We start from the raw sequence: 22,401 nt of genomic DNA, 5'->3' as shown, positions 1-22,401 counted from the left end.
ACATATACTTTTTACTATTTGTCAAGATAAATGAGGTTTCGACTTTTCATCATTTATACAATTCTCAACATTTAATTTACGTTGTGTCGCGTCGCGTCGTGCTTAAAACGCACTAATTTTAAAAGTACTGCACTAAGTTTATTCGGCTGCTATTGTGTCTTAAACCTATTTATTTTTTTGTTAAATATCTATCATATTTGATCCACATTGTTGCTATATTTACTATAGGGATAATTAATTATTTTAATTTTAATACAGCTGACATGTGTTTTTTTTTAAATTTAATCATTGTAATTTTTATAGTTATTATTAATGTTACGGATCTCTAATTCTAACAATTATAAAGCTATGATTGTAAGCGTGTCGTTCCGTTCTATGAGTAGGGACGTTTTTGCTTGGCGCGTGCGCAGTGATATTTGTGCTTATGGAATATTAATTAAGTTAATGAATACCTAAGTTAAAAATACTTATACATAAATATTATAATCTCGTATATAATAAGAAAATCTAAGTATATCAGGGGAAAGGTGAACGAGATAATTTCTTTAAACGATTTTTTTTATGGTTTAAAGATGATTATGTTTAACTAAATACAGATGTGAAATCTTTTACTTTTTGTCATACTCAAAAGGCTTAATTTAGAGATATTTTATTATTATTATTCACACTTTTTAAAACCACAACAGCTGCAAGTTTGCTACAGGAGTTGGAAGTGTTTTATAGAATGCAGCAGCTAGGGGATCTGCCATGCCATATTTTGTAGCATCATCCAGTGCTTTTATCGAAGAGTATTCCGTCCCTTACATCAACATTTCATCACCAACCTTAATCTCACATCTTATACATTAGGATAAAACGCAATAGTCAGGCGATATAAATTCGATTACTCAACACGCTATTGTTGTACGAGCTTAAGTTATAAATATTCATTTGACTCGCCCCAACAATACCATTTCTTCACAAACCATAGCAACGCCACGTCCCATACGCCATACGCGCCACGCTCAGCTGAGCGCGGTTCCTGTGCCTGCTGGTGTTTTCCTTGGTTAAAAAAAGTTTAAAACGAATCGAGTATTTAATGTTCAATGCAAATGTGGATCTATGTATTAAGATTGTCTTTTATTATATATATAACCCTGCAGTATATATAGATATATAAGCATGACATTTTATATAAAAGTATGTTAAAAATTGTAAGTGAATTTTGAATGTTCATTGTCATATATTAATACAGATTCTTAAGAGTTCTTTGTCAAGGTCAAATCATATAATTAGTAAAAACTATATTCAATGAGCAACACACTAATATTTATTTTACGCAAGTTCTATAAATTCTATCTACCCCACACGATAGTACTATTTCTAATGTACCCGCTAATTTGCGCAAACAAGTGACGCGACCACCACGCATGCGCGGATTGGATAATTCACTTGTTACCCCAAACTATGTTAGCTACCCCATGCAAAGCTGCAGTAAAAATAAACGGCTGGCAGACACAGCGGCCATATTCGTCCACAGATAAATAATAATTCAGTGACGGAACGCACGCATATTTGACGTAGAAAAGCGCGGCAAGGACGTTGTTTTTATTTGGTGTTTTCGTGTCAATGCCCTCTATTGATAAAACTCGTGTTGTGTTTTGGAAGTTTTTTTTTTAAATACAAGCAATATGTATAATCTGTAGTATAAGGCTATTAGCGGATTGTAACTTTTTAATTAAAGTTCTGGGAAGGATTCTGTAAGTATATTTATTTAGTGTAATTTCTAAAAAAATATATGTAGTCAAATGTAGGTACATATGTAAATGTTATTTTTTTGGAATATGAAGTTTCTCGTAATTTATTCAACAATTTCTCTTTATATCCTAATATTAATATTAATTAACGTATACGTATATATATTTATTATTAATTGTGATCTCAAGTTAGTATACATAGGATTCCTTATTTAAACAAATCTATTAAGGCGTAGAAATAAATAAGTTGCCCTGTTTTGAGTTGCTTTAAAACTGTATACATATAATTAAAATTATATATTTTATGTTAAAATTAGAAATAATAGAAATAAAAAGCAATGGTTACTTAATATTAAACATTTTGCGTTTTCGTTCCTCGCCGTTGAAATTTTTTAGGTTATATTTTATTCAATGATATTTATAGACATCAAATTAATTTATACGATTTCCCCAACTTCAATAACGCAATTTTCATTGTTATAAAATAAACGTCTTTAGTTGAAAACTAACAAACCAAATATCTTGTACACTAATCTCTTTTATATTATCGTGAATAATTTATGAACGTTTTTGTAAAATTGAACTTGTATAAACATAAATACTTGTAGTAATAAAAGATAACGTCCCACTGGAAGACTCTCAAAAAAATAGCTTAATCTTCAAAACAGAAGTATAAAATTTAGAAGAAAGTAAAGTAGGTATTTCGTAATGAAGTACGACATATCATAGATGTAGCATCGGCAAAATTCGTATAACCGATCACAACTAAATGAAGTGCGTCTTCAAAATCATCTTTATTTATTTCTTAAGGGAAATTATCTTTATGCAAACGGAATATTGGTAATATCACTTTTAGAATAATATATTCGCCATATTTACGATTGATTGTTTTTTTTTTTTTCATTTGTCGATGCTACATTTAAATTGTGTCGTACTATATTAATCCTGATTCTCTGCAATCCTCAATCTTGAAGAGCATCCAATCGAAGTGTCATTATTTTTGGTATGCGTCGGCCATACCTAAGCTAATACATTTCTGTACATTTTCCGCGGAATCCTTGTCGGCTATTATTTATTATAATATGAATACTGAATTATTTATTACCTTGTTTAGACTATGACTCACAATATGACGCCTAAGAGTATAAAATAAACAAAAGAGGATGGAATGCAGAGGAGATCGTTCAGAAATTACTTTTGTACCCTCTATTGATTTTATTCCCCTAGTTTCACCCTCCCTATTAACTAAGAGTCAGAACCTATATTATTTAGGGTGTTTTGAAGAGATTATTTTTATGTGAAATATCGGTTAAGCAGTTTCAATATGATTCAGTTTTATCAAAGTTTAAATCAACGACTGTAGTAAACTTTTAAATTTTTATTAATAAATAACGATAAATTATGATACGGCTTCTTCACATACACATAATATATTAAATGAAATAAAATTAAACACAATATTATAATTACTATTAAAGATTGATTTTATATTTAGTTATATCGTGATATATATAATTTCAGTTAATGTTTATTTTGGAAAATTATTATAGAATGTTAGTACCTAACTCCAAAAATAACATGGTTTAAAACACCGTTACAAATAATATTTAATAAAAGTATTTAACGGCAGAAGTTTAAATGAGTTTCATGATGTTTGCTTTTGATAATGTAAAAATATACTGTATATCAAAGTTTCAATAATTAACAGACAAAAAGCGTAAATTAAAAGTACAGCTATTATGTTAGCTAGGCCGAAACAATAGATAAAGCTCATCGACTGACTATTGTCTATGACCGAACAGATATTGCATCCGGTCTAAGGGTCTTAAATTAGTGATCGTTATTGTTCGTTTTTTTATTAAATAGAAAAAAGTATTTATTCGACTTTTTTTTAATGAGTTCATTCAATTGGTATTACAATGAAACATATTGTTTATACTTTAAAAAAGCAAACTATCGTAGTTTAATATTTTAAGCGTTGCAATAAATTTATTTAATAAGTATATCAAATAATTTAAAAAAAAAGATTTTTGTTTCAGGTAGCACCATATTTCGGCATGGCTACTTTACCAATATATGTTTCATTAAGCAGGTAAGCGAATAACAGAAAATACAATATTAGTTATATAAATTACCATAAACACTAAAAACTATAATTTTTTTTTTGTATTTTACTATTCGACAATTTTTTTTTTTAAATGTGTTGAAACACACTGAAGAGTCAAAGGCTAATTTTGTACAGCTACCTACTAGTAAAGCGCCGTACTCTCTATTTTAGTTGTAAATACATAATTTGATGTGTTTTTAACGACTGTTTTTCTACGTCGGACGGAATAGGTTATAGCTCAAGTCCCATAGGGACCAGGAAGCGTTTTATAAATAAAGAACACATGTATAATAATTAGAGTCGTAAATTATGTACGTTTTATGGGAATTTTACTTGAAGTTATCGGATGTTTTGTTGTGTTACTTACAAAGATTATGTTTAGGTAAAGATTTATATTTATAGCCGTTCCATGATTTTGATTTTTAACTTCAAAGTTTCATCAAATTATGATTAGGAAAGGCCAAAAAGTTCGTGTCGATTTTCCCTTAGCAGTTTGCCGTTTTTAAAAATAAATTCAAATTATCTTTTGGTACATTTTATAAATGATATGACTCATACTGTTACATAATAAACATTCTTTTATTAAACTTATGTATTCGTATGTATGTAACTCTTAAATCAGTTGCTGTCACTGTGTTTTATTTTAAATACTGTCTATCAGGCGAAAGGAACTTGATAAAAAAAAGAAAAACTAGAGACATCACCAAATAACATACAAATGTTTGTGGTTACACGTAAAATAATAGATTATCCAATTATGTCCCAGTGGTTAGGATCCGAGTATTTCAATTAGGGATTGCGGGCTTAAACCCAAGCATCACTAGTTTTTTATTATTAATTTGTGTTTATAATAATAAGTTTTGTGGTATCGCGTGGTTATCCTAACTACTCTATTCCTCTATGTTATCCAATATTTTCGAACTTTTAACTATTGAGTTTCGTGCTGGTTGCTTTACGTTTAATATAATTCCGTAAAATGATGACTCAAAAGTACCTGCAAAAGCCTCATTAAATCAAGTATATTTTGAGTTAAGTAAAAAGTGTTTTTTTTTTTTAATTTGACAGAGTCAAAGCCCGGAAGCCGACAGCATTCCGACTCGTATTTTTTACTGGTCAATAACTCGATAACAGTATATATTTGATACATTGATAGTCATATTGTAGCTTGAGCTTCACGAGCTTTCGTACCGCTTCCTGTCCGGTTAAGGAAGTAAATTGACGTGCTTTCATTAGGGTTGTCACTGATGTGAGTGTGTCAATTATGTGTGACAAAATTTTATAATGTAATGTATTTAACCATATAAATCAATTTCTGTTAACGAACGTTATTTAATCAGAAGAAATTAATATACATTACTGAGAATTTTTTGATATATTAATCATGAAATTTTCATAAATCTTGAAACTATTTTGTTGATTTTTTTCGGGTCCAGGATGGCTTTGATTGGAGCCGGTAGTGCGCTGCGATCGGGTATTAAATTTTTTTTTTTCACCCAGAAGCAGACGGGACAGGCAACTGGCATACGATATATATGTACATATATATCTTTCATACAAAAACTTTATTAAGTTTTTTGTTGAAAATTAAGATAAATTAAAGATTGTATATTTTTCATTAAACGTGACAACCTTATATCATCGAACTTGACACTACATGTAATATTTATTCCGTAGAAGTCATATTGGCACTGCCTTTTTCGACTCACTGTAAAACACTTCTCACATACTAATATTTTTATTCTAATAAACATAAAAAAGTAAGTTAAAGTCATAAAGTACAGAACATATATTTTTGTCAATATTTACTAAATTTTATCAAGTGTCTAACTTCTTATTTTTTTAATGATTTTCCTAATTTATATTATAAATGGGAAAGTAAGTTTGTTAATAGAATTTAAATAATGTCTTCTATGTCTTCGCTACGAATGCACCACTGAGATTTCATGTACTTAATTTGCGTTTGTAATTCATCTCGTGCTCGGCGGTGAAGGAAAACATCGTGAGGAAACCTGCATGTGTCTAAATTCAAAGAAATTTCGCCACATCTATCCAGAAAACCCGCAGTGAAGCAGCGTGGTGGAATAAGCTGGAAACCTTCTCCTCAAAGGGAGAGGAGGCATTAGCCCAGCAGTGGGAATTTTACAGCCTGTTACTGTTGTTGCTGTTTACTGTTAATAAATAATGATAATGAAAAACAAAATACAACTTTTTCATTTTTGGCGCACCAAAGAGGCCTAATAAGACATAACTAAAACTTATTTTGTGCTCAACAGTACGGAAAACAGTTCTACACAGGAATATATGTAATCTTCATTGTAATTACTCGTGCATAAATCAATCTGAAATATGTTGTATTAACAAGATATTTACGCTCAATTACCAAGATGAGTTGTTTAATTGATTTATTTGTACAAAATTATTTGATTATAACGTATATATATATTGAAATTCTTCGATGAATTCATTACAAACACGCAAATTACTTGTACGCAGTATGAACGATTATCTGGCGCATTATTGACTTAAGGGAAAAAAGTTAAAGTAGACTGTTAATGCTTTACTGCCAGGCATATCTCTTCTTGAGAAGAAGGAACTTATTCTACCACATACGTTACTCCAATGACGATTGGTGGATACTTGAAGAGTTAAATAGGTGATATAGGACGTTTAGCTGCTGGGTCATCTGACTCTTTAATTTTTTAATCACACGCTTTTGTCATATTATGGTACTATGTCAAACATATGAGAGCATGCACAACACATCAAAGTTTTATCACAATTAGACAAGTAGTATAAAAACTAAAAACTAGTATTTGACAAACCAAAAACATACATATTTATACATATAACGGAGAACTCTGCTACGTGACGTTGGTGGTTTGCGTCAGTCCGTCTCTGTATCACGCATCATCAGTATCACCCACTCTTCAAATAATAAACAAAACAGTAAAACTTAGTATACCAGTTCCACTTTGAAGAGTCACCGAGACGTAACTACCGGCACAAGGGCATATATCATCTTGGTTGCCACGACTGGTGGCGCATTGGATATCTAAGGAATGGTTAGTGTTTCTTACATCACCAATGTCTATGGGCGGAGGAGACCACTTCCTATCACGTGGCCCATTTCTTCGTCTGCCTGCTAAGGATAAGGATATTCCTTTAATAATAAGGTTGTTTATATACCAAAACCCGAGATGGCCCCGTGGTTAGACCATTGAATTTTCATGTGCTTAATTTGTGTATATAATTCATCTCATACTCGGCGGTGAAGGAAAACATCGTGAGAAAACCTGCATGTGTCCAATTTTAACGAAAATTTGTCACATGTGTTTTTTGGAGCAGCGTGGTGGAATATGCTCCAAGCCTTCTCCTCAAAAGGAGAGGAGGCCTTAGCCCAGCAGTGGGAGATTTACAAGCTGTTCCACATGAACAGCTTGTAATGCCAAAATATGTAATGCGAAACTGAGTTCACTTATGACATTGACTGATCATCATGACATTTTGAGACACGACACATATAATACTAAACAGCATCACCTTCATACACTTGAAGAATTAGTATGTTAATAAATGAGATATATCTATATATAGTATTAGTTAAAATATTATATCTTAAATAGCTTTGTTGATCATTATGTGAATAATTTCACGGTATCGCGCGCTGGAGACAGACGATCAATCATGCACACGTCTCTCGCTTGGACGGATTTAAATCTATAATGAAAATAAACATTGAAATAATGGCACTAGTGAAAATTGATTCCACTGAGCAAAAATAGAATTACAATATTGGAAAAATTAACATAACAACGACATTTATATAAATTTTTGCATCTATCATTTAGGTATTAATCAAGGTAGTGTCGTTGTAATTTTCGACTCAATGGTTCAATAAATAAAGATTGTATTCCCAATATATGATGTCTTATCGCTTAGATCATCTTGGATTTATTATCCTAGTATTCCCAATCACTAAGATGATATCTGATTCATTATTGAATTTTAAAAGATTTGGTCGATCAATATAAAATCAGAAGATCTGGTGAATGGTTACATTAGACTTTATTACTTTCTAAGTAGATTACCAAGATTTTTGTGGATATTATAATATACACGTTCAATTTCTTGTTAGTTTATTTAAGAGAGATTGGTTCCCATGGCAACCTAAATAACAATCATTACAGAGAGTGTTATACCCTTACCAACATGAATATATCACAGTTATGCAAAGCAAAGCAAAGGTGGAAATTGTAAAACACTTCAAACCCTGGTTAGTACCACCTAGATTTCATGTCGTGCTTCGCGGTGAAGAAGAAAGTTACAGAGGGTTTTTTAGTTATACTGTAATTAGCAAGCAAGCCCGTCTATGCCAGCCAGGCTACCACCCATTCATCATATACATGCTTAACCATCAAACAGCAATATTTAGTATTGTTGTGTTCCGGTTTAAAGGGTCAGTGAGCGAGTGAAGTTGTAGGCTCAAGTAACTTATCTTAGTACCCAAGGTTTGTGCTGCATGAGTAATATGAGGAATACATTTTTTTTACATTAGCAGCTTGTAAGTTTCCTACTGCTGGACATAAGGCCTCCTTTCCCGTTGGGGAGAAGGTTTGGAGCATATTCCACCACGCTGCTCCAATGCGGGTTGGTGGAATACACATGTGGCATAATTCCGTTGAAATTAGACACATGCAGGTTTCCTTGCGATGTTTTCCTTCACCGCCAAGCACGAGATGAATTATAAACACAAATTAAGCACATGAAAATTCAGTGGTGACAATATCTATGAGAACTAATCTCAAACCATAAATAATCCATTTGCCAGTACAATAGTTACAATTTTTTAAGAAGGAAGATAACCGATTCCACCACATCACATATAAAAAAACATTGAACCCTAAATTTTACGAATAAGTAGTGTAAATCGTATGCAATATTTAATATTTATTACTCTCTCATCTACTCATGTATCAAATCGACGCCAGTTGCTCTTACGAGAATGTTATCCTACTAATTCGACAAATTAAACTAATTCACTCTATCTATTACAGATTATCTTATAAAACATTAATCACTTTTTACAATAGTTTCAATCTGTACACGAGGTGCTAATTAGCTCCCTACTTGTTACGTGTTCATTTCACGATTCATTTGCGCTACCGACGAACGAAGTACAAGATAATTAATGTTCAGAACGCTTCATCAGCTTGTAGAAGAAAATAAAATATTATCCACACATTTTCATCAAAAGGAAATGTGTAAATTTTAGTTTTAACATGGCTATTCAATAAAACAGTATCATAATTAATGGTCTTTTAAGGATTTAATTGTTGGGATGTTTTAGCACATGGAAAATTTAATTTCGATACAGAAAAAATGTTATGTGAACGTATATTTTCATGTCAACCTATACTTATAAAATCATTATTACCGGCCTAAGAAACTACAGTGTTAATCGGTAAGAATTCACTTCGTATCTCACTCGTGAAATGTTGATACTATCCTATAAGTTCTATAATTATAACAAAGTCGCATGACGTTCTGATTTTTCGAAATACAAAACAATAGTTTGTCAGACAAAAAAAAAATAACTAGGAATTTAGATAGCTATATTAGTCAAACAAAAAAAATTGTTGACACTAGGATTTAAAATATAATTGGTCAGAGACAAAAAATGTTAAAACTAGCGTTCGATATGTTCTTAAGGAATTCAGATCAACGTATTCATTTTAATGTAATCGGTGTCGGGGGCATGTGCAATTCGAGTGCCATCTGGCACCACGTCCGTCACTGTCTAAGACTATCGCGTGTGATATGAACCGTATCACCCGCAGACGAATTCCGCACGTGTATTTAAACATAACGATTGACACGTCTATATTTTTTTAGTTAAGGATTAAATGTTTTCATTTGTTTATTTTTTTTTTTAATTTACCTATCCAAAGGTGCTTTCACAAATCATCAAAATTAATTGTAAGTTTTTGATATTAAAAAAGACGAATTATAACGAAACAGCAGTTCAAAAAAAAGTAAAAGAGTGTGTATAGATTGATCTGTCTTTAACAGAGACGTTCCCACCTGCAGAGCCTGATCAGATGCAAGCACAAGCACTACTCTGTATTTGATGTTTTCAATAATTACTTAAACCTATATGTTTCATGGAAAATTCTGACATATGTCAATCTTATCAATGTATACAGAAGCAGTTCGATTTTTCCGTGTATTAAAAATAGGTTGATTTGGCAAAAATTGCAAAGTGGTCAACTTTCCTATCTATCCCCGTCTTCCTTACACCGTTAATGGCCCACCGAGCTTGAGAGCTAAGGTGTTTTATCCCATGTGCGTGTTGTGACACTAGCTCACTCATTCTTCAAACCGAAACACAACAACACTCAGTATTGCCATTTGGCGGTAGAATATATGACCAGTGGATACCTAACCAGACCAGGACAAATTCCTAGTACGAAGTAAAATTGATGGAAGCTATGAAAGTCTTTCTTAAAAACAGAGGAGGTTTTATTCAGCGGTGTGATATTTACGATCATAAACAGCTAAATAGCATTTACCCTTTTTTATTTCAGAGAATTGTATGAACACCTCGGTCTCAATCTGTCCGGGTACTTCTCACGGTGATCTGTTAAGGCGTTGATGCGTGAAATCTGAATAATCAAACAAACTAACTTTCACATTTTTAATTATAGCGCGGATGTGACTTACCTCTTACCTTGTTGAATGAATAGAACAGTAACTTGCGAGAAACCGTCACATAATGGCATCAGTTTTATTTGTAATCAAGTACAGTTCGGCTATAGCGAAAGAAATATATAGGTATTCTGTTTTAGTCACTAGCGACCCGTTCTGTCTTCGGACGTATTTGAAGCTTATTTCAATATATAGGTTACGAGTGTACCTTATAGCACAGGAATAAATCGATCAGGAATAGTGTAACTTTATACAAGTGAAAAAATTTTTAGTATTGGATCATTTGTTACGGAGTTTAATACCCTTCATAAAAACAAACAAATTTGACCACTTTATTGTATTAGTATTGATTAGTATACGAATTTAATTATAAAATTTTATATACCTCATTACATAGAAAAATAAGCTAAAAAAAAAGAAACAAAAATATGTCACTAAAGATCTTTAGATTGGATTACCAGCGATTTCTTCTAAGTACCTAACTTTTGGAATAGGATATTTAATAAGTGTATTTATTTATAATCACATACAAACCAATAAATATTTACCAATAAAATACTTTTGCAATAATTAACACATTAGAAAAATATAGACCTGTTTGTATGTATAAAATATGTACATATATGTTTCTTGGTGGTAGGTCCTTGTGCAAGCCCGTCTGGGTAGTCACCACCCACTCATCAGATATTTTATCGCCAAATAACAGTACTCTCTATTGTTGTGTTCCGGTTAGAAGGGTGAGTGAGCCAGTGTAATCACAGGCATAAGGGACAAAACATCTTAGTTCCCAAGGTTGGTGGCGCATAGGTGATCTAAGGAATGGTTAATATTTCTTACAGCGCCTTTGTCTATGGGTGGTGGTGACCACTTACCATCAGGTGGCCCATATTCACGTCCGCCAACTAATGCCATAAAAAATGTACCTACTAGGTACATATAATCAATACATCATCGTCATTGTCATTTCATTCATAGTCGTCTAGAATGTAGGTCCTTCTATAAACCACTTAATTTTTTTCTGGATAACTCAGAATGTAGGTATGTACTTTCAAAGTTATGAGTTTAAAAAAATAACAATAACTGAGAAGTCTCATAGACTTCTAACACAAGTGATAAGCTTAAAAGGAGGGGAAATAGGAATATAAGTAATTCCTTAATTAATTTGGTCATTGATACTATTTTTTAAATCATAAAATTAAAAAATACACTGACAAACAGGTTGAAAGACAGTCTGTCATTTTGAACGATATCATTTTTTAAAATAATAATTCAAGTAGTCAATGGTATCTAATACATTCATTGTCTTGGTGGTTTAAATATCTATCGGTTCCTCTCAGTATAATCTACATTCCGAACAGGAGGTAGCTTCACTTAATATAGTTTGTTAAATGACGATTCAAAAGTGCTTGTAAAAGCCTACTTCAATAAAGTATATTTTGATTTTGATTTATATTTCTTGTCCATGTTACAAAATCGCATTTTCCTTAAAATTACATAGTAATTAATAATTACTATAATATCATCCTAGGTTATCGTTAGGAGTTGGCGTGAGAAATATGAAATAAACCCAATGGTGGGCGAGTGTGGGCCGCGATTGATGAAGATAAATACACACACAACCTCGCGAATTGTTAAATTTGTTTATCATTTGACAAGGCACAGATATATATGAATAAAATGCTTTCATTCGATAATTAATGGTTTTTAAAGATTGGCTATTATTAATAGACCTTGACACCTTTCGACATACCACCATGGACGTTGGCAGATATTTTAATGTTTTTCTTCATGGAGGTATTTGTACTGGTCACTCTATCGTAACTTGCCACAAGATGGCGCAGCAACACGCCGACTTCTATACTGTTCAAAGGGTTAACATGAAATTAATTAATTGAAACCGAAGATAACTTGCGCGAGTCATATCTGATAATTTACAAAATGTATGTATTAATTTATTTATATTGTAACACTGATATACATCCAGTTGAGGACTAAGTGGTAACTTAATGATAGGTAAATAAGAAAAAAGATAAAATTAAAAAAGGCATTGTAATGCATTACCTTATACTACGTATATATCGAAGCGTAGTTACTTTGGCTGTTGATTTGGATAATTAATGAATCGAGTATAAGGCAATAATGTTTGATGGCTGATTTACTTTTAAGAGCCCCGAACGGAGTTGTAAGTGTCATGGCAACGCAAGTCGTTATGTTTTGACAGGCGATTCGAATGCGATGGTTGCTTGCAAACCCATTTGCTCTTAATCGAGATGAATTATTGTAATCCTTTGATATTATTGTGGTGTACGATTATTGAATCAATTAATACAGTGATTAGACGATATTAAATACGTTTTATTTTTTGAATATCTCCATTGCACGCCCACATAGTCTTCCAAATGTCGGATCAATCCCCGAACCCAACTGTTCGGCATCCTGCTCCTCTAACATATACAAAAGGACAAATTAATTAAAAATGTCATTGTCGAAAACTTAGTTCTTTGTACTTACGTCTTATTCAAATCATAACTGAATTTGTAAACCTATAAAAATAAATAAAAGGTCCGACAACGATTCATTGCGTTACATTAGCGATGATACATAATAATATTGTTAAGTCAATGCACTTGATACTAAGTAAAACGCCTACGCAGATATAAAATTTACGATAATGCCAATTAAATACGGTGATTAAAATGCTCGGTTTAGGAATCTTCGCCACCTAGCCTTTTATGGAGGGATCGATACTGAGTAACAAAGGTTAGGGGTTCATTTATCTTATCAAATTATATTTAAAGTGATTTAATATAGGTAAGGTTAGCAACATCCGTTTCAAATGTTCGAAATTTAAAAATATAAAATATTTTTATTTTATTTAGCGCATCATAAAACAGTTTCATTTAAACGTAATGTAATATAAACTATGATACTATATTTTTTTAGAATTATACCTACAGGTAATCAGTAATAAAAAAATAATTTAATTTACGGAGTTAGAATGCTCAAGAAAACAAAAGTCGATGTGACAATACGAAACATTGTAACTAAAAAGTAGTTAGATGTAATCAAACCTCTTTACACAATTTAAAAAAAAAATCATCGCCTTATTTGAACTAAACACATTCTAGTTTTTTGACAATCCCTTTGTGTTACGTTACAAGTATATTTCCTCTATCCGTGTTTGAACTTTACTATTTACTATATAATATAACCAATACGTTACTTATAACAGAAACTGTCATTTGACATAAATAATGACCACATAAATAAATTAATTAAAATCATTTAACTGCAGTCACACGGCGTTATATAATAAGGTAGTATTCGTTGATTTTCATACAGTATATATAATAAATTCAATTGTAAAATTGACTACGTATTTAATATGAGAATATGAACTTCTTTCCTTTCCTGGTTGATTTAATATCTCAAACCATTGGCAGCGTTGTATTCAATGAAATGGTATGATAAAACCATTCAAATGTGTTCACAAGAAGCTGTTGGGATTAAGTAGAAAACTACGTTTAGCACAGAAAAATCGTCATCAAATTTTTGTCATTATCTTTGTTGAGTTTTCATGGCAAATCATATAAATTTAGTATTGTAGTGTTTCCTTTCTCGGCGTCCATTCTAAGAGAACTATCAACACAGGATATATTTTAGCAAACAATTATGCGCCAGATAGGGTATAATTTCTTATCATTCATTTTCATAATTCGCACACTATATACACTTCCAACTTCTAGACTCCGGACCGTTATTGAGAAATTTGTCTACAGTAAATCTCAATTACTTTTTATCCGCCCGGACGAGGTTGAAACCTAGGACCTCGGGATGCGGCTTTATATCTAGCCTCTAGACCAACGAGGCAGTCAATATATAAAACCAACTAGCGATCGGCCCTGGCTTTGTACTTCAGTTCGGCTGCAGTTTATCAATGATGAAAATGTAATGATATATAAAATTTATACCCTATAGCACTCAGGGGTAAAGTTTTTCTATCAGTCAAAAAATATTATAGAATTGGATCATTAATTCCGGAGATTACCCCCTACGTACAAACAAACATCACTATCAGCACGCGTTTATGCTGTCAATGCGTAATTTATCACCACTGTGCATAAAGCTAATAAATAAAGCGATGCAAATTGAATACAACGATTGTTTAAAAACGCTCGAGTAAAATTGTAAAGCGATAAAAAAATCATGTAACGAACGGATATAAATCTGAATTTTCCACTGGCTGCGCTCGCGACAGGATGAATTATCTAGATTCTCACACGATAAGTAATATGTAGTCAGATATAGGCATTATCTATGCGTAGATGCAAGAAGCGTTTGTTCGTTTTATTGGTAAAATCTAATTTTCTATTTGATAGACGCTTTTCCACTGTTGAAAAGATTTGGTCGTTACTGACTAGAGAGTAACAATTTTTTTGTATGATATCTTGGCCGACGGCCAAATAGGACACCAAAGTATTTGGCGTTGTTAGATTTATTATCTATTCATTACATCAACGCCAATACGCCAATACGCCACCAACCTTGGCAGCGAAGTTATCTTTGCCTGTAGTTGGCTCTCTCATCCATCAATCAAAAACACGACACTTTCAAGCATTATTGTTTAGCGTTAGAATATGCGAGAGAATGTTACCTACACAAACAGACTAGCACAAAACCGTACCACCAAGGAAAATTTACAAAACTCCTAAAACAAGTTGTCTAAAATCGAAGAACCTGTTCTATTCTGTAGCAGCTTACTTCGCATCGTGAAATGTAGAACCATTTACCGTGATACGCAATTTTGATCCTTGTACATCATAATTATTAAAAGCAATGTCGCATAAAACTTTCTGGTATTTCACGATCGTGTACTGCAATTATTATCAAAATGTACCCTTTGAGAATTTTTAAAAAAAGGAAAAATAATATAACAAAATGCATGATAATACGTATCCTATTGTTGCTTTTTAGACATATATTAAATCGCGCCCACTTAAGCTGTTATGTCCTTTGTGACTGCAATAATACTGGCTCACTGTCCCTTTGTGTTGCGCACAGTAAAATACCTACTTTTGTCCAATCCAACCAATTGAAATCAACAATTACGTCGAAGGAATATAAGTGCGAAGTCAGTTCCATTGTTAAAATTATTTTTGGGCCAATATTATTTAAGATGTAATAGATATTTAATTTTCATTTTATTGTGTTTACTGTAACTATTTGTACCGAATTGAAGTTAAATAGATTATTACCAATAATGTAAGCAATTTTGACTGACGTTATTAAAAATCGAGTGTCTCACACAAGTATTAATATACGAATTAGTCTGTGATTGATAGACATAACTCCGTATAATTATTACCTAATAAATTTTAATTAGTTCTTATAAAAAAACGACGAGATGAAGAACAAATCCAAACATGTATTGAATATTTTATAAAAGCAGTGATATACATCGTTCTGCCCAAAAGCATCGCCTACACGGTATATCGACGGCGGGAGCGCTAAGTGTTATCCTTTTAAAGAAACTTGACGGTACATATTAAATAAGCCAATACATTTAAATTATGTATAATAAATATAATAAATCCATGAAATAATATTAATACAATTTCGTATATATAATAGCGTAGAACAAAGACGTGACTTAAATTATTTCGTATCTTATTTTAAATGGTTTAAAAAGGCTATCTTTAATTATTAAACATTTTCCTATGCTTACAAAAATCATAACACAACTAATATATTGATTAAGTATAATTATCATACAAAATATTAATATAACATGTATCCATATTAGTCTTGATATTTTTAAACGAATATTATTTTAAAATAATATACATATATTTACTAAAACATTATACATTGTTTGATGATGATGACTTATATCTTCGTTGTACGATAGTCTCTTTGTTTTTAGTATTAGGTTTTTTTTAAGTGATAACTTATGGGAGGGTAAAACTTTTCGTTACGTAACGCGTTACGGTGCCAGTCTGTCTGGCTTCTCTTTATCTTACGCCGTATGTATGTAGGCAAACATTAACGATACTAATAATGTACATACCCATAATTCTGATGTAAATATTCAAGAATTGTAACTAAGAATAAAATATATTTTTATTTCCTTACATTATCATATTACTATAAATTGTTTTAAGTAATAATCAAGCTTTTCTCAAGTTAAATAATTTCAATGTTAAATAGTTCAACTTATACTAGTTTAAGTTATCACGTCTGTCGGGCTTCCCGAGACGCACACGTGTTTTATTTAATTAACATAGATTAATAGAATTGTAGAAGTTTAATTAAAACGTAATTGTAAAGTTTAATTAATATACTACGGCTCAAAATTATAGTAACAAGAATAAAGGCAGTAATATCCTTCCTTATTAATATTTTGAAATATACTTATTTTATGTACAGACATCAATCCGCTACGTTTTATTATAGCAATACAATACAAAGTCGTAAAATGAAAATAGTTATATGTTAATAGAAAGTCCGTCATATAACTTATGCGGTCTTTACAACTATTCTGTGTGAATTAACTCGACACTGAAAACGATCGTGTTATGTTATTAAATGATGTACAAAATTTACTATCATAATAATGAAACACTAGTCCCTACCAGCGGCTTTGCAATGTACCTAACACTTGATCCCCCCACTAAAGCATTAGTGGGGGGATCAAGTGTTAGGTACTCTATATCATTACATGATGATAGGTTGAGCAGTTAAGAGGTAGAAATTTAAACAAACTAACTATCGTATATTTAATATTAGCTAGAATATACATACGCTTAAATTGCTTATTATCGGTATATAAAACGGTTTACAAATTTTTACGAGTGAGATGCGAAGTGAGTGACATAGAATAGCACTGCTTAGACTTTTAATAAAATAGGAAGATTATGAAATACATTAAAGTAATATCGATATAATATATTCCTTTTATTAAACAAGTTTGAAATTTCTAATCCTTTCTGAGATAATCATAAATTTATATTGGTTGGGTTTTTTTTTTATTTTTATTGCAATATAAAAAACTACTTTTTATTTCTCATAAGAAATATTTTCTTAAATATTGTCAAACTAGTATTATAAAGTGAGTTTTGTTTGTTTGTTCATTTGTTTATTAACGCAAAATATACTAACGCGAATTATAAGAATACCACCTAGAATAAGAGTCTACGTAAATAGTCATACATCTCTATTAGTCGACATATTTTTTCCCGATAAAATAAACAATCATAATCGTAATTCATCCAATTTACACAAAGTCTGAATAAACCTTTCATTCACTTTCATAACCTTGCTCATGAATAAGTCCCTGTCCATTAGTCCATTAGTGAAAACCGTATGGTAATTTTTTAGTTTATCGCGTACAGACATAACGGGGGGACTTTATTTTATAATATTTAGAGATTATCGTTCAGTTTCAGGATGCACGAAGCTTTTATAATAGTAAGTTATGCTGTAGGAGACACTCTTAATATGTCAAGGTTCAACATCTGGTTCCGAAGTTACTATTGAACTTAAATTATAATAGAACCACAATAATTGTATATGTGAATGATTTTTAGGTCTTCAAAAAGATACATAGTTTACAGTAAAAACTTTTATGTTTAAATAAAAAAAAATATGAGAAAATGGAAAAATTACGACTTTAGTTAAACATTATCACATATTAAGTTTATAGTTTTTGCCTTTTTCCTTTTGTAATTTGAACCAGTAGTAAAGTGAAAATATTACGAGATATTAAAGATAAATAACGGCGTGTTATCATGGGCACTAGCACAGTACGAAAGAAATAAAATAAAACAATCAAATAAAAAAGAACCTAAAACCCTTTAAAGAATGGTAAAATGACTGTATGTGGAAATGGGAGAAGGGTAACTTTGATCAAACTTGGGGATTTTCGCTGATGATGATGGTGATGAAACCAGTGGCGTAGCTATCGTAGGGCCAGGTGGTGCATTGCACCAGGGCCCCGGAGCTCAGGGGGCCCTCTAACCTAAGCTTTGAATAGAGATGACATAAGGATTTAGCCTACTAATGTTCGTCTCAATGTATCTTGTATCCTATTTTTATTCCTATCTATAATTTTGAAGCGTAATATAAGTTAAAGAGGGAGTGAGGGCCCGTTTCTTTTTCTATGCACCGGGGCCCTCGTCCACCTAGCTACGCCACTGGATGAAACAACACAATTAATCACATTATTTATCAACCTCAAGAGAAAACAAGTTCATGATCTGTGTTCAAAATAAGAATACATCCGAAATATAACATACGAAAATCCCTTTATTATTTTTTTGTACTTACAGATCCTAAAATGGAATATCAAACAAAAAAATCGAAACAAGAGTTATCGTAATGAATCTTTTATTATTTGTGCGTTGGTTGGCTTTCAGTTTAGTATTATAGAAATAAAATGATTGGGGTGTTATATAGGTTGACAAGCAAATATGTAATTAATACATTCAGATAATAAGATATCTACTTGATACAATTTAAAATGACTGACTAACAAAAAAACGCACAGTCATAGGTGAAAGACTTAACTAGAGGACATTTTACACATACCAACTACACAAATTACTCCCTGTGCAAAATTATGCAAAGTATGGAAATTGGTAATGTCTGATGTTAGAAATTAGAAACGTATATTTAAAGTTTAAGTTAAAGACAGATTTTAAAGGTCTTTTTGAAAATTCATCACCTAAGACAAAGACGGTGCCATTTAGGATGATATTTTTTTGGCTGTTCACTTTTTAAATGTTTGAATTATGGAACTCGGTGCTTAGGCTTATGTTTATCAAAATACAGATGCTATTTTTTTAAATTCATCACCAAGGAGGGTTAAACTTCGGATGAAAGAAGTTTGTCATTTTTGGAATTCTTAGCTTGGAAATTGGTCTATATGTATATTGATTTCAAAATACTCAAATTCTCGAGAAAATTCGGTGGGTTTCTGTATATAGTTTCCGATTGGTTTTCCGATCGGTTACACGGTTAAGTGAATTAATAAATTACATCAATGCCTTCGAATTAGTTCAATACTACGATGAGCATTTTGCTTGTAAAATCAAATTAATTTATCAACATTATATACAGTCGCATCGATGCTATATGTGTAGCTATGTGCCGACATAACTCGCCGTCACCGAACCGCGAAATGACGCATGGGTTGATGGCCCTATAGAAATAATTAATTGTCTTAGTCTAAGATCTTATCTATTGTATTGCGGCTTCATTGACTTCCTTTCCTTGTCTAGCTAAAGCTATCTCTTTCTCACCGATTGGTGTTGTATTTAATGTGTCCGTTTAATCTTTGTTCATAATTCATTTTAACTGCGGTCAAAAACTTGAAACAACTTGTATTTTTAGACGTTTTTTTATAGCATAGGTAGGCGGACGGGCAAATGGGTGATTGTAAGTGGTGCCCACTGCTTGTAACCATTGGCGCTTTACGAAATTATAACCATTCCGTATATCGCCAATGCTCCACCAGCATTGGGTTCCCAAGCAGATATTAGGTTCCTTAATGTTTTCTGTTATACTGGCTCACACACTCTTGAAACTGGTACACAATATTACTGCTTGATAGTAGAATTTTTGATAAGGGTGGTACGTACCCGGACGGATTTGCACGAAGACATACCACCAAGTATACATACGTTTTATATATGTCTAAAGTATGTTGTTATGTATCATAATAAAAGTAACATTCTAAATTTACGTTGATATTATCTAAATGGTATATTTAGATGGAATAATTCCATTGAAGTGCTTGTCAATATAAACATACCATTGTCACAAGAAACCGTAATTGAAGAGAAACCGACGACAATTGTGAACGAAAGCATGGGAACTATTACCGCAAGAAATAGGAACCCACTTGTAATGTAGGGAAAACAATTTATGCGAACAAGCAAATTTATTTTATACTAGATTTCGCACGCAGTTTTATTCCAGCAAATCAAAATCAATTTTAAGAGTGCGTTTGAAAAATAACTTTATTTAACAATATTGAAAGTCATGCATATATAAGCTAGCTAGTAACGCAACTGTTGGTTATTTTCATTATTATTCAATTACATTACATTACATTACAATTATTCAATTACATCCAATTCAATCAATCATTTCTCTGTATGAAACTTATTATATCTTGTTCAAATGTTCAAATTACAACAATAATAAAACTTCTCTACTAATGTTTTTTTTTTATTTTTTTTATTCATGTCTCTAAATTTTAAGTATGTTGTTGTCTGAAATACAGAGCCATATTTGTTTACAGCTATAAAAATATTACTAACTAGATCTGTCTCGTCATAATACATTATAATATTTACAATTTAGACGATCTAGAAGAGATCTCTTGTGAAGATATGCTTTATTGTTACAGTTTTCTTGATAAATATTTGTATAATTTATGTTTAAATAAAAGATTGATCGTTAAAAATATCATCAAAAACTAAATCGAACCAGTTACCGAGTAGTGAACAAAGGAACGGCAGTGACCACTGAAACAGATCTTGTATTCATAGATCTAAAGGTTTTATTACAACTGATATAGATAAACATAATTTATAAAAACTTCATAAATTCTTGGTAAAAACCGTTTTAGTAGAGATGAATAAAAAAAAACTCATAAACAACTTGAAACGTGGGTATTTATGTCCAAAATAATTGCTTTTTCACGCAAAATCTCTGTCAAGATCTTAGATATGCAAAATATACTCATATGTATAATTAAATCAGCTTAACCCTCACTTAGTTCAGCGGTGCTTTATCAAAACTCAGACGTAGTCATGTGTTGTTCTATTGTATGGAAATTGGTAAAGTTCACACGATGTTTAAGTTAAAATATTAACGTGCTTAGCGAGATGCAAAACAGTATATTATACATAGGTGTTAAATTATGCCTTTATTTGGCCTGTCAGGATAAGTACTACCCACTAAATAGTTATTAGCTATCTCACTAAAAGTTTGCAGCTATCATCAGGTAGGCCATTTGTTTGTCGTCTCGGCAGAACGCGAAAGTGAAACGCACGGCAAAAAGCCGGATAGGGTACTGTTGGTTTTTAGTGGGTAATCCGGTGTGCATCCTGGGCGCCGAAGAGTCCCACATACCTCACCACTTGCATGTGGGAGAGACACGTAACGCGTTTTTGCAGCGATGAAAAAAATACCATTTTGTCCACATTGTTCACTAATAAGAGATTGTTAGTTAGTGTTGTTGGAACGTATTTTCAGAAACTATAAAAGCGTGTACTAAATTACAACCCTACCCAATTATTGAAATATTTGAGCCACATATACTGAAAAGATATTACAAACTAATATGAATGTTGAAATAAAGATGATTTAAAAATTTTTAAAATTACAGGTTACATCTCGGTTTTTCCTTCCGAATTCCGAACAATAAATAAATTAACACAAATGTTTTATTTGAAAAATCATTGGTAACATATATGTGCACCGTCTATTAATAAATATATCTACTAACGCACCATTGTTAAAAAAAAGCAACTGTTAATGTTGCCTGTTTAAAATAATCGTGCAAATATTATACATAGTTGATTGATATAAAATTATATTTCTGCAAGCAGTGGTTAAATGCAATGTGAGGTTTCACGGTCGCGGACGTCATGCTCTGAGAATCTCTAATCATAGCGAACACGTATATGTGATATTCTATTGACAATTCTGTTAAAATGTCAATGAAAGCCTTAACTTAAGTTATATCTCCAAAGACCAACGTTCTCAAATATCCCTCGAGGCTGTTAGTAGGATCAGTGGATCTTTAAAGAGTCATTTTATTTATTCAAATCAAATCAAAATCTA

General features: G+C 31.7%; 1 protein-coding gene across 1 annotated transcript in view; it reads left to right on the top strand.

The window, feature by feature from the left end:
* Positions 1-3,778: 3,778 nt before the first annotated feature.
* LOC125064740 (TNF receptor-associated factor 4) overlaps positions 3,779-22,401 on the top strand; it is a 111,131-nt gene continuing 92,508 nt past the window's right edge. Inside the window, exon 1 of the mRNA XM_047671935.1 lies at positions 3,779-3,828. Within this exon, the coding sequence (XP_047527891.1) occupies positions 3,794-3,828 (35 nt within the window). The 5' untranslated portion in view covers positions 3,779-3,793. The remainder of the gene's footprint in view (positions 3,829-22,401) is intronic.

Source organism: Vanessa atalanta, chromosome 6 (genome assembly GCF_905147765.1).
Source record: "Vanessa atalanta chromosome 6, ilVanAtal1.2, whole genome shotgun sequence".
Lineage (NCBI taxonomy): Eukaryota > Metazoa > Arthropoda > Insecta > Lepidoptera > Nymphalidae > Vanessa > Vanessa atalanta.
Note: the sequence above shows the minus strand (reverse complement) of the source record. Positions and strands in the feature narration are given on the sequence as shown.